The sequence below is a fragment of the Tetrao urogallus genome, assembly GCF_951394365.1.
Source record: "Tetrao urogallus genome assembly, chromosome: 6".
Taxonomy (NCBI): domain Eukaryota; kingdom Metazoa; phylum Chordata; class Aves; order Galliformes; family Phasianidae; genus Tetrao; species Tetrao urogallus.
This window is the reverse complement of record NC_136819.1, coordinates 19,244,347-19,257,182: the sequence shown is the minus strand read 5'-3', so window position 1 is coordinate 19,257,182 and position 12,836 is coordinate 19,244,347. Positions and strand designations below refer to the sequence as shown.

General features: G+C 47.4%; 2 protein-coding genes across 6 annotated transcripts in view; both read left to right on the top strand.

Annotated features, from left to right (window-relative positions):
• Positions 1-2,313, top strand: part of PAMR1 (peptidase domain containing associated with muscle regeneration 1) — a gene marked incomplete at both ends in the record, with an annotated part of 53,534 nt that extends 51,221 nt beyond the window's left edge. For all 4 annotated transcript variants that reach the window (XM_079537298.1, XM_079537297.1, XM_079537296.1 and 1 more), the window contains 2 exons: positions 235-530; positions 1,777-2,313. In XM_079537298.1, the coding sequence (XP_079393424.1) occupies positions 235-530; positions 1,777-2,313 (833 nt within the window). The remainder of the gene's footprint in view (positions 1-234; positions 531-1,776) is intronic.
• Positions 2,314-4,752: 2,439 nt separating this feature from the next.
• The window catches only part of SLC1A2 (solute carrier family 1 member 2), a gene marked incomplete at both ends in the record, with an annotated part of 75,280 nt that continues 67,196 nt past the window's right edge, over positions 4,753-12,836 (top strand). Inside the window, 2 exons of one of the 2 annotated variants that reach the window (XM_079537171.1) lie at positions 6,322-6,487; positions 7,416-7,594. Coding sequence is in view for 1 of the 2 variants with exons in the window: in XM_079537172.1 (XP_079393298.1) it covers positions 4,753-4,787 (35 nt within the window). Of the gene's footprint in view, positions 4,788-6,321; positions 6,488-7,415; positions 7,595-12,836 lie in introns of those variants that run through there. The other variant, XM_079537172.1, reaches the window with a different exon arrangement.

Genomic DNA, 12,836 nt, shown 5'->3' with positions numbered 1-12,836 from the left:
CATTTCTACTTCAGCCAGGAATTCAGAGAATAACAAGAAAAAAAAATGAGTTTTTTTTTTTTTTTATGCTATATAAAATCTTGCAGGTTGGAGATGGAGACTTAGAAAGCTGTCTCTAATGCTGATGGTTGCTGGTTGGTTCATTCTAGTACATCCTAAGCAAAAACTGAGAGTGACATTTGGATTCTTTGATGGGGAAGAGTGTCACCTCATTCTTGTTTCATGTTTCCTCAGTCTGTGGAAAAGCAGAAAATATCACTCTTCAGAAGGCTGTAACCTCTACCAGGTGGCCATGGCAAGCAGCAATCTATCGGACGGCCAATGGGGTGAAGGAGAACAGTCTCAAAAAAGGAGCTTGGATCCTCATCTGCAGCGGGGCTCTGGTGAACGAGCGCACCGTAGTGGTGGCAGCTCACTGCGTCACTGACCTGGGCAAGACCATCGTGCTCAAGACAGCAGAGCTCAAGGTGGTTCTGGGGAAATTCTACAGAGATGATGACAGGGATGAAAAGACCATCCAGAACCTGAGGGTGAGTAAGTCTGCTGGGAGCAGAAAACGCTGAGCACTGACAGATGCTGATCACATTCATCTTGTACAGGGAGAAAAACATTAACCTTTGGGCAATGCGCTGTTTTACATGCTGTTCTCTGAGATGTGCATCTAGAGAATCAATTGACAGAACTGTCATGGCACAAGGAGGGGACATGCTGCAGTGCATAAAATTCCCCTGACACTGTCCAACTAGCATACTTCCCTCCTAACACAGATCACTAAGAAAATAACTCAGATTCCTTGGGCCGTGACATCTTGAGTGATATTGCCAGAAAAAAAAAGAAAGAAGAGATGTCAGTTACTGTCAGAAGCGATCAGCATAATTTATGAAAGAAACACTTGTGCTCTAGATCGTGGTTTTGACACCAATAAAATATCTCATACCTCTGTCCCAAGGTTATCTGTCTATCTTTAAACTCAAAAGAATTTTGTATCTGAATTCAATTCCAAAAATAGCACCTCAAGCTTGCCAGAGTGGTTTGTTATTTCAAGTAAAGCTAGAGAGGTACAAATCACAATGAGAAGAAATAAAGCAAGACTTTTTCTTTTTCTGGAGTGTGGGGCAATTAATTGATTTTATCCATGAAATCATTGTTAATTTGTTTCCCATCCTTCCCTTTTATTGTCCTTTTCATTTAATCCCAGCTTTTTCAGACCTTCCTAATTACATTATTTTTAAGACAATATTTCTTATCAGGAATCATCTTCCTCCTTCTGGTGTTTCATAAAAGTAGCTGCCATTAAATATTTGGCCCCAGCACTTTATTACTGAATCACAGAATCACAGAACTACAGGTGTTGGAAGAGACCTCTGGAGATCATTAAGTCCAACCCCCCTGCTAAAACAGGTTCCCTACTGTAGGCTGCACAGGAACTGGCCATTAACTCCCCATTGTGCTGGAAATGTCTTTGACTGTATTCCATTAGGAGGATTTTCCAGCAGCAAAAACTGGCTTGAAAATCAAGCCACCAAACATGCTCTTAACAGAATGTGCTTGACCTATTTGCATGTTCCATGTTTGGACTAGATGGCCTTCAGAGGTTTCTTCCAACTCCAAGGATTCTATGACTCTCATTTGAGCAAGATCTAAGGTAAAATAACTCTTTGGGAGTGGAGAGGAGAGGTGAGGAATGCAAACTACAACGTAAAAGTATGGAAATAGTGCTGCTAATTTGCCACTGCTATTAATGCTATAATTCTTCCTGTTCTGTTTCCTCCCCAGATTTCTGCCATCATAGTGCACCCCAATTATGACCCCATATTACTTGATTCTGACATAGCTGTCATAAAACTTTTGGACAAAGCCAGAATCAGCAGTCGTGTTCAACCCATTTGCTTGGCATCTTCTCATGACTTGACTTCATCCACAGAAGACTTAAAAATAACAGTTACTGGCTGGAAGGTACTGGCTGATATTAAAGATCCTGGATACAAGAATGACACAATCCGCATGGGAGCTGTTCAGATGGTGGACTCACTGTTGTGTGAGCAACAGTATGAGGATAATGGGATACAGGTCAGCATCACTGACAGCATGTTCTGTGCCAAACAGGACCACACAGCCTTCTCGAATATCTGCCCTGCTGAGACTGGTGGGATTGCAGCCATAACTTTACCAGGAAAAGCATCTCCTGAGCTAAGGTGGCACCTGATGGGATTAGTGAGTTGGGGTTATGATAAAACTTGCAGCCTAGAACTCTACAGTGGTTACACCAAAGTGATTCCTTTCAAAGACTGGATTGAAAAGAACCTGAAATAAAAAGCTGTGTCTGGAAATGGCATTTTATAATTAACATGATACTTCTCACAGTCTGTTCTGCTTTAGGCTTTTTATCCCAGTGATGAACCACGCCTGGGATAAGGTTAAGGCAGACACCCTGGTAATTACCCTGGATCAGACGCTCCATCAGGCTACTCTCAATTCATAACTAAATGTCGTAGTGCGTGGGAAGTTTTGCCATTTTTCACCTGTCTCCCCTGGTGGGAGGGTGATATCCTGCTCCCGAGTCTGATGTACAGATACAGGACAGCAAATTGTGATTGAAATTAATCTGTAGTTTGGAGTCCCCTAGAGAAGTCACTGGCAAGCCTCTCCCAAAGGTCAGTCTGACTGTCAGGAGTAGGAGGCTGCAAAGAGTAGCCTGAATTCATTATGTTGGATGAGCTTGTTAAGGTATGTGCTATCTCTATTGCCATAGTACAATGTAATCTTTTTCCCTCCAAAGTACTTTACGTGTTTAAATAAACCATGGTTTGTTTGTTTTTTTAACATACATACACACGTTTAAATTCCTTCTTCTTTTATCTGTGTCACACCCCAGGGGCTCTCTATTGCCCTTGTCTGTTTGCATGTGACTCTCACTGAGGCTCTTCATGCATGCTGAAAGGCAGCATCAGCACACAATTCAATTACTGCATAAATAACAAGGACCTTCTTTTCTGCATACACCCAGTGATGCTACTGTTGTACATGAACCACTGCAATGAAATGTACTCAGAGAGTTCTCTCCCACCTTATATTCTGAATGGAAAAAACCTGAAACACACTTTTCAAAACATTTTTCCACATGGATTATTTCAAGGATCTCTAAAAACCTCAGCACAGGTTCTGGTTTCCATCTGCTCACATACTTCTGTGGCAAAATAACTCACCTGAAGTGCAGCAAGGTAAAGAATTATGTCCAGGTGTCACGCTGAGCAGAGGCTTTTCCTTTCTGGACTTTCTGACATCAAAGCATGAGATGACAATCTCCTGTTGGGCATGTTGTCCAGTGGAGAGACTTTGATCCCCTCATGGTTCTTAACCACTTCTCTCTCACTAAATCAGTTTCCCCTCTTCAGTTATGAATGAGAATGGAAGATGAAAAAGTTGAGGAATGCAGACAGAGGAGTGCCTCCCATCACAGATAACACTCTGGAATTTGTAGAACCTTGCCCAAACCAGGTCACAGCAACAGTTGGATGTGAAGATCTGACGAAAGAATTGAGCACCCTCACCAAAGATGTGGATCCTGAAGTCACTTTCTGCCAAACCTATGGCATGACCATGGCTCCTGGAAGCTGACAAGTCTATTTCCAACTCCCATTTCTCCAATGCTGTGAAATCTTGTTCGGTTTCTCTGTGCTCTGTACTTCCCATCCACTTTTGAATCTGCAAATTATTGCTGAGTGAGCATTTGGTTTCACATAATTCCTTTTTGCCTTCCTGGGCGGAAGAACTGAATGCTTTTGCACTTTCCTTATTTTCACTGGCAATATGACCAGGTTTTAGTTAAGGGCTTAGTTTAAGCCCTTTAATTTAAGGGCTACAACCAGAGTGAATTACTTTATGTTGTTTGTCTATCTCCCACTGCCAAAGAGGTGCTCAGCTTACAAACTGTATGGCAACAAAAAATCTGAATTAAATATGAAAAATCAGATGTGTTTCACTCCTCCACTGGGAGGAAGACATGCCAGTGAATGTATGGTACTCCCCCTTACAAAAGGGGGTTGAGGAAATTAGGTGACAGTTCTGGAGGAGGATAAACTTGCAAAAGTTCAAGACGTTGTTTTTTTGCTAATACTACAACAGTGAACAAAATGAAGGAAGGAGAAAGGAATATAATTGTTTATGGAGCAATGGCTTGCCTACTGAGAGCTCTTCCATGATTCCTTTAAATAAGAGTTTTGACACCGTAATGGTAATACAGAAATTGTGAGGGTCTGTGAGCTGCTGCTTCTCTCAGCTGCTCTTTGCACCAGAGAGCACCTGCCCCGCTCTGCCTTGTGCTGCTCTTTGCTGCTGCAACTGAGAAGAATGGGCCCTGAATGTTTCTTCCTCTGTGATTTGCCCGAGAGAGAGAGAGAGAGCTAGGCACGCTGAACTGCAGAAGTCTGCATTAATTCCAGTGAGAGCTCTCACTCCCTTCCTTTTACGGCCAATCAGCCATGGTGAGCATTTATTGATCCTCCAGCTCTGACTGAGTGCCGTCCCTGTTTAGTTTCAGTCGCTACAGAGCTGGCAACAAATAGGTGAGAGGTGCAGGGTCGGGCAGCAACACCATCGCTGTTCACCGGCTGTGTACCACCCCGAAGTTCATTCTGAAACGCTGTGGGATGAAAATCACTGTGTGTGAAGGCTTATTGAAGGCTTACGGCAGAAGGAGGTTGCTACAGCTGTACCTGCACCTCTTTCAAAGGTCAAGGACTTATTTTTAAGATGCCAAACTACCTCAAGCACCTCCTTTCAGACAGGTGAGGACCTCTACATTGGCTGGGAAGGGTTGCAAGCGGCCCCGCAGGGACGGCAGCCTCGCAAACCTCCCTCCCCCCCCCTTTCCCGCTCAGGCCACGGCCGCCCTCAGCCCGACCCCGTGCCCCTCAGCCCGGTGCAGCGCGGGGCCGCCCGTGCAGGTGGGGCTGCGCCACCGCCGCCTGCCCGTCAGGGGGCAGCACCGCGCCGCCGCCGGGCCGAGCCCCGGGCGCTCTCCGCGCGTCCCCCGGCGGGCGGCCTGAGTCCCGCTCGGCCCGGGCGGGTTACTCGGCGGCGGGGAGCGGGGCCCGGGGCCCGGGGCCGGGGCGCGGCGGAGAAGCGCCGGGCTCGGGGCGCGGCTGCCGGGCTGCGGTGACGGGCGGGCGTGGAGCGGGAGGCAGCGGGAGGAGGCGGGAAGCGGCCCGGCCCGCTCCTGCCCGGGGGTCCCGGCGGGCCCTGGCGGCGGCTGCCCGGGCAGCGCAGGGCGGCGCGGCGGCGAGCGGAGCGGAGCGGGGCAGGTAGCGAGCGGCAGCAGGCGGGCGGCCCTCCCCCTGCGAGGGGCTCGCTGCCCCCTCCCCTTTCCTTTCTGTCCTTTGAGCGAGAGGTTGGGGGGATTTATAGGAGTACCGGCGGCCGGTGATGTCAGCCCTTGCCTAAAATAGAGAGGGATAGACGGCAAATCCACAGCTAGAAGGCTAAACCTTCCAATCCTGCCTCAGCCAGCGCCGCGCCGATGTGAAGTCACCCCCACCTCTCGGCGGGCACACACACACACACACGCACGCACACACACACACACGCACAAGCGCACACCCCGCGGCGAGACGCGGCCGGCGGGACCGCAGCGGTGCCAGCGGCTCCTCGCCCCGCCAGGCCCGGCCGGAGCGCTCGGCGGGCGGGAGGTGGCGGTGGCGGGGCGGGAGGCGCCGAGCGGAGCCGCCGGTCCCCGCCTGGCGCGGCCCCGAGGATTAGCAGGAACCGCGCGCCGCTTCCCCGAGGCGAGAGAGGGGCACCCACGGAACCACTGCCGTTCGGCCCCGCTGCCCGGGCCGCCGAGGAGACAGGGGGGCTCGCGGGACCATGGCGTCGACGGAAGGGTGAGGGGAGCGCCGGTGCTGAGGGAGGAACGGGTGGTCCGCATTGTGCGTCTGCGGCGGCCGCGTGTCGGCCGTGTCATTGTTAACCCTCGGCCCCGCCGCCGGGCAGCGAGGAGCGGACAGCCGCGTTTTAGAGGGAGAGGAGGAAAGGGAATTGGCGTGTGAGCCGCTGGAGAGGTTTTGGTTTTTCTCCCGTCGCTTCTTTCTTTCAGCCCCGGAGGGTAAACGAGCGCAGAGCACCTGCCGGAGCGCTGCCTGGGGAGCCGGGCGCGAGGAACGCGGGGTGCGGGGCAGCTCCTCGCCATAACGGCGGACAGCCGGGAGCTGTCCCTCCCTCCCTGCCCGGCCCTGGGGAAGGCAGAGCACGGATCCAACTTCTGCGGGAGTTTTGCAATTCGGGAAATTTGTGCCAAACGCGTTGCAGCGTGAGCGGGGGAAGATGCTGGGAAGGGCGAAGGGTTATACAAGAGGCTTTGAGGAGAGGCACAGAGCCCGGTGGGACAGCGGCCCTGGGACCGAGACCTGTCCCTGTCTCTGCCTGTATTCCTGCCCCTATCCCACAACAGGGGATCACGAGGATCCGCTGAGGAGTCCTTACTTCGCAGGTAGTGGGAGAGGAAAGAAAAGGTTCCCCTGATCTCTGGTTGCCCTCTTCTAATACAGGCTAGCATTAGGCTGCGTCTGGTGTGAGCCTCCCCTTTATCCCTAGATGTTGTCAGGTTGTATCAGCGTGATCTGCTCTGGATGGGACTCTCTGAGGACAGGGCGCGAGAGCAAGCTCTGTTTGTATGGCTGCTGTGGCTCTTGGACGCAGAGACAGAGGGGATTTACCAGCACATGGCTGGGGCGTGTGCACACAGGTGTCCCATCACCTACGCGGCCAAAGGGACATGCTCCTTGCAGAGCAGCTGGCCTGGAGCAGGGTAGCATGGGAGTGCCAGTGCTGGTTCTTCAGGAACAGGGCAGGCCCCATGGCTGGAGTTTTGAGGAGTAAGTTCAGAAGTAGTCTGCGTCCCATGGCTGTGGCTCTGTGTCTTACCTGACCCCACTCTGCTCAGCAGACTCCAGCTGCCCGCTATTCCATCCAAAAGAGGGAAGCTGCAGAGCCAGGGGTTTGCTGTGCCAGGGTTTAATGGGAAGAGACCTAATGAGAGGGGGCTGCAGCAGGGGATCTGCCCCATAGGGGATAATGTGTAGAGAAGGAGTAATGCACTTTAGAGAAGCTGACTGAGCAGGTGGCTAAAGGAGATAGGAGCACCAGAATTGGAGAGGCTTCCATAGATACGTGATACTGTTGTCCATATCAGACAGAGCTAAATGGTCAGCAAGACAAAGGGAACACAAAGTTTAGGCCTTGTTTTCAAATTTTTTTTAGGAAATTCACTGAGACAAAGACAGGTCAACGCTCTTCTCTGGTGTGTTTCAACTGGTGGCCAATTGTAGCTGAGGGAAACCAGTGGAGCGGGATGCGTGTCTCTTGTTAATCCCTTTGTGCTGCTGAGAACCTGAATTGTCATCTTTCCCCCCCCTCAGGTGAGAAGCTGAGGAGAGAAATAAGCTTTACGTACTGGCATTAAGGCCGGCGAGCTCAGGCATCGTAAGGACCGTCAGGGAAACAAATTTGGGACCATCCAGGCTGTTCGAGGAAGGCTTTCCATCGACGCCGGTGCAGTGGAAAAGAGACAGGTGGCAGAGAGTGCCCATTGCGGTGTGTCTCAGGCACACACAGGTACACGGAGAGACCCCTGCGAGAGGTGGGACGGGCTGTGTGTGTGCTGGCACAGCATCTGGTGGCTCTGTGGTGCTCAGGCGGTGCTAGGTGAGGTTGGTAGTACATACGGTCACTGTTTTGTTGGGATAGAACAACTCCAATCACAGAGTTTTGCAGTGCATTATTTTTTCCTCTAACAGTGCAGTTTACATGAGATCTCCAAATCAGAGATGTCAGGGATGTGATAGGGCACCTAGCAAATAGTAAGGCCCCCATGTATACACAGAGGAAGGCAAATCTGTATTACATTCATAAAAAGCAATCCTCAGAACCAGGATTTACTAGGAAATATTTTGTCTGTACTGTTTTTCTTTCTTTCTTTCTTTTCTTTTAATACTTAATTTGAGGAAAGTTACCCATGTTTGGAAATTTGCCGCCCAAGACTTCCTGTTCCAAGAAAGAAAATGTGGACAACAGGAAACTTCAATCACCTGAAGATGAGAAAGGGAACATCCCCTGATACGGCAGGGTCAGGCCTGTGGGGCTGCAGATCTGCTTCACTGCAGTTCTAGCTGCTGGCACTTGTTCTCACTGAGGAATGTGCTTACCTTACCCGCGAGGTCCTCCTGTCACAAAATGCCCTGGTACTCATCTCATTTACCAGGATGGATTTTTGATGTTTAGCTGGTGCTAGAAGGTTCAATGAAGAAGGGCTGGAAGCAACTGTTGGTGCTGTTTGGAGTTGCTTGTTTTCGTGTTCACACTCTAAGCAACCCTCCCCACCTCCCCACCTGCCACAGTCACCTTCTCTGAGACTGAAAAATGGTCCAAAAATCCAGCAACATCTGTTCACATTCTCTGTTTTGCACATTGTGTAGTGCTCAGGTAGAACCTCTGGAGGCTGACTGGTTCCACTTGTAGGTGGCAGAGCTTTTTAGCCTTTCCTTTGCTTTTACAGGGTCTAAGAGGACATAAAGATTAAGTGAGATGGATGGTGCCTGCACACCTTGCTTCCCCGTGGGTTATAGCTCTCACCTCTCTCTTATGTAATAAGAAACAGTAATGAAGCATTACTGTTTCAAAAATAAATAGTGCAATGCATTGCTACAGTGTTTTAAAAAAACACATTTGCATGACTTAGAGGTTTTAGATGTTAAATTAGCTTGTGATTTAATCATCAGATATAAAGCCTTGAGCATTAAAGCCATTTCCTTGTTACCCACTGAAGTGGGCAAAAAGGGGCGGATTGAATATCAGGAAAAGGTTCTTCAGCAGGGGGTGGTGGGCATAGAACAGGCTTCCCAGAGCTGCTGGAGTTCAAGGAGAGTGTGGATATGGGGTCTGATTTTTGGGTTATCCTACATGGAGCCAGGAATTAGAATCAGTGACCCTTGTGGAAACCTTCCAACTTGAGAAATTCTGTGATTCTAGAAGCGATGATTTTTTAGTACTCTAAAAATCTAGCAACAGTTTTGTGTGCTTTTTAAGAGCGCGAGTTTTGGGGCGTGAAGTTTGAGTGTGTTCCTTTAAGAATGCAACCACTAGGAGACACTGTCACTGCATTTATGGCTGTAAATCAGGGAAGCTGCAGGTGTCTGGGTGCTGAGTTCAGCCCCATGGGTGGGTTGCCCTCCTGGGCATGGCTGGGAACTGCCTGGGCAGCAGCTTGTCCTGCTATGGGCATTTGGTTGCGAGCCCCTTGTTTCAAGAGGCTGCTAACACAGACATGGGGTCCTCATTCCCTTTAGTCGGAGCGCCAGACAACAGTTCAGGGCAGGTTGGTGTAAATAGCAGAGATGTTACCTTTATGGGTAGGTAGTACCCTATATGGCAGGTGTGTATGTGCACGTAGGCACAGATTCTGCTACAGAATAAATGCAGTGAAGGGGGGCAGGACGCTGCCAACATCACGACGTTTGCAAATACAGGAGTCTCTGAGTAATTGCTTAGCATCGTGATTTGATTAGTGAAACAGATGTAAGTGCTTCACAATTTTATGTACACTTAATATAAATGGTGTTTACATAATATGCAATGGCTTGGAGGCAGAGTTCCCATTTTGTTTGGAGTCACAAATGTGGTGTGTGCAGTCTACAGAGATCACTCTCTTTAGGTTTGCCATTATTGCTAACTCATTTAGCAGGAGAAAAAAACAAAACAATCAAGCAGTGCTCTGTTCCTCCTCTCACAGCTTAACTGTTCTTACTTTCTTCTGCTGATACTCTCTTTAACCCAGGTTTCACTGTCTCTGAAGCTACAGTTACACAGGCAGGTATACAGTCCGTCTATGCCACCTCACAGTGTGAATTCAGTCCTATAATACTATAATGGGATGATAACAGCTGGGTTGCAAAGTTGGCTACAGCAAATGAGAACAAGCCCAAATACAGCAGCCACAGAAATGAAGGAAAAGAGCTGCTTACCTTTAGAAGACTTCAGGTAGGCAGGAATCTCCAGCAAAACATGCCCTCACTGCCAACCCTTAAATGAGGTCTGGGAAGGGATGGATTCTGGCTCCACCCCTTCCAGTCACTCAGGTGTATTGCATTGCACACACCTGAGCTCCCCTGGGTTGGCCCTGCCTTCCCACCAGGTGTTCAATCACTGCTTCAAGCCCTAACTTACCATTTCCACTACAGATCCAGATCAGATGATTCCACGATTAAATTTATCATGATTCAATTTATTTTCTTCAAAATTAGCCACAGCATATTGTATGGTTTTTGTACAAGTTTTCTAGCTATGAAAAGGTAATTGTTGATCAGTTCAACATATAGTTAACATGGGAGGCCCAGATAATAAATACCTTACCCAGCATCTAACCCTGTGTATGCGTGTTACCTGTCAACAGTTTTTGTACAAATTTGAACCTTGAGAATGAATTTATTATACTGGGTTAGTGTTTCAGTCATGTGGCTGTGGTGGTTTTGGAGTAGAAGCCCTAAAGTCATCTGCAGGATTGTTAAGACAGAGCCCAAAAGGGAGATTGCCAGCCCATATTATACACGTAGCCTGGAGACAATGGGACACACCTCACTGAGTCAGAAAAACTAGCTTTGCATTTCTTGGTAGGGTTCAGGCACCTACGTAGGAGAGTGGGTGTGCAAGATCTGCTACTATGTGTACACAAGCACACCCACAGTTTTCTTGTCATTTTGAATTTTTACTCTGTAATTTACCCACAAAAGTCCTCAAAATGGAAACGTGATGAAATGTGCTGGCACGAGTATTTGGATATTCAGAGGATTAAATCCTCCAAGTGCTCTCACTGTTATTTTTATGCAGAATTTGAGCAGTACCAACTCTGGATGGAGATGTTTTACCTTATACTCTTTCTCAGACATTTTGTGGGGCAGATGAAATGGATGTAGCCTATTAATTAGACATATCAGCTGTGGCTCTGACTTCATTTCACTGTTGTTGATTGCAAATCTCTCATCAATGATACAGAATGAAGCTCTATAGAAGATAACATGTGTCCCTTAAAACTAATCTCATGACATGGTAATCTCATGACCTTCGGTTTGGCCTTCAGTTATACTTTCAAAGAGAAGTCATCATGGAGACATTAACTCAATTTTTTTAGACCCTCATATAAAGGAACAAATATTACAATGTTTCTTAGAAAGTCTATAGGGCTTAATCATTCTAAACTTTTTGGGAAAAGCAGATTAGGGAATTGGACCAGGTATACAATGGCTGTTCCTTAAAAATGGCTGAAATTTTCAAATCGAGTCTTAGCTCATTGTAGCCTTCCCCGAGATGCATAAATGCATACATACACCCTCCTTGTGAACACGTGTGCAGACGTATATGTGTAAGTACACTGAGAGTTCCACTTAGGAAGAAGTACTGTATTTCTATACTAGCAAGTTACTATATTTAATTTTCTTTTTTATTTTTCCATTTCCCCCTGACCATCCCAGTAGGACTGCTAATAGCTGTAAATACATAACAGTATTTCAAGGGTGACAGTTTTTCCATTAAAAATACTGTTATAAAAACTCTCTTCTGTTCCACCTGCATAGATATCCATTGCTTCCAGCAGTGACCTCTGGCCAGTAGTCACTGCATGCCAACATTTAGTAGGCAGTGAAATCTCACCTGAAGCCTGATATTTCGTGATGTGCTATTATAAGAAACACTCTCAGTATTCCTGGAAATCAGAGATCTTAAGGTCACATTGAAGACCTCAGATTTGTCGTTTCCTGCTTTCCCAACTTGACATTCACAGGGCTAATTTTGATATGAGTCATCCATTGCTTTGCTTAAGTTGTGAAATAATGCATCTTATATCTTACACCTTGTGACATGGGCAATGAAGAACATTCTTAGAAGACTTTAAATAGCTAGTACTACTTTTTTCTTTTGTCAGGCACTGGCATTTGAGTTTCAGCAACTTCCTTAGTTGTACCAGGCTGAATGAAATGAGAATATAATCAGCAGGAGTGCTCTTGTAAGAGATGAGGCACGGACAAAATAAATATGTAGGTGCAAGTGCTGTTCCCACAAAAGTGGGGATATGCTTTTAGACCATGACACCCTGTGCTCATACCATGTGTGTCCAGGTGTGAACCTGCCAGGATTTACCACATTGGCCAGGAATTACAGTCATGTGTATTTGCAAAGGACAAGTCACACAGTATGCTTGGTTTTAGCCAATTTTCAGCTTCAGTTAAATAAGTTGGAGAAGGCTCCAGGACTGTGAACTCCAGGGTTTGCCTGCAACCCCTCCTTGCTGTGTGCAGGAGTGGGGCTGGGCCCATGATTTGCTGCAGTGCTCCTTCTCGGTACAGCCCTAACAAGTGGGCCTTCGTCTTCACTGCCTTCTCATTTAACAACTTTTCATTCTATGTGATTTAATTCCCTTTCCCAGCCCAACATGTTGCAATACCCACTACTTAGAACGCTTAATTCAATGAGTTCTTGAAAACACTGGATGGATCTGTCAAATCCATCATCTCCGCTATTGTCCATCTGCTAATGAAAGCTCCTCTTTTGCCAAGTCAGTACAATATCTGCCACTTTTGGCCTCCAGCTCGTTAAGCTAAAATGCTATTTCCAGAGGCAAGAAAGCAATAAAAATGAATGCACTTTTCTGTTTTTAATCCTACTTTCATATTAATTTCAAAACCTCTCAGTGTACTTAAAGCTTTAAGACAATTAGCTGCAATACATGTCTCAGTGCTGGGGAAAGATAACAGACAAGGTTCAAAGACCATATTTTCTAACATTCATATAGG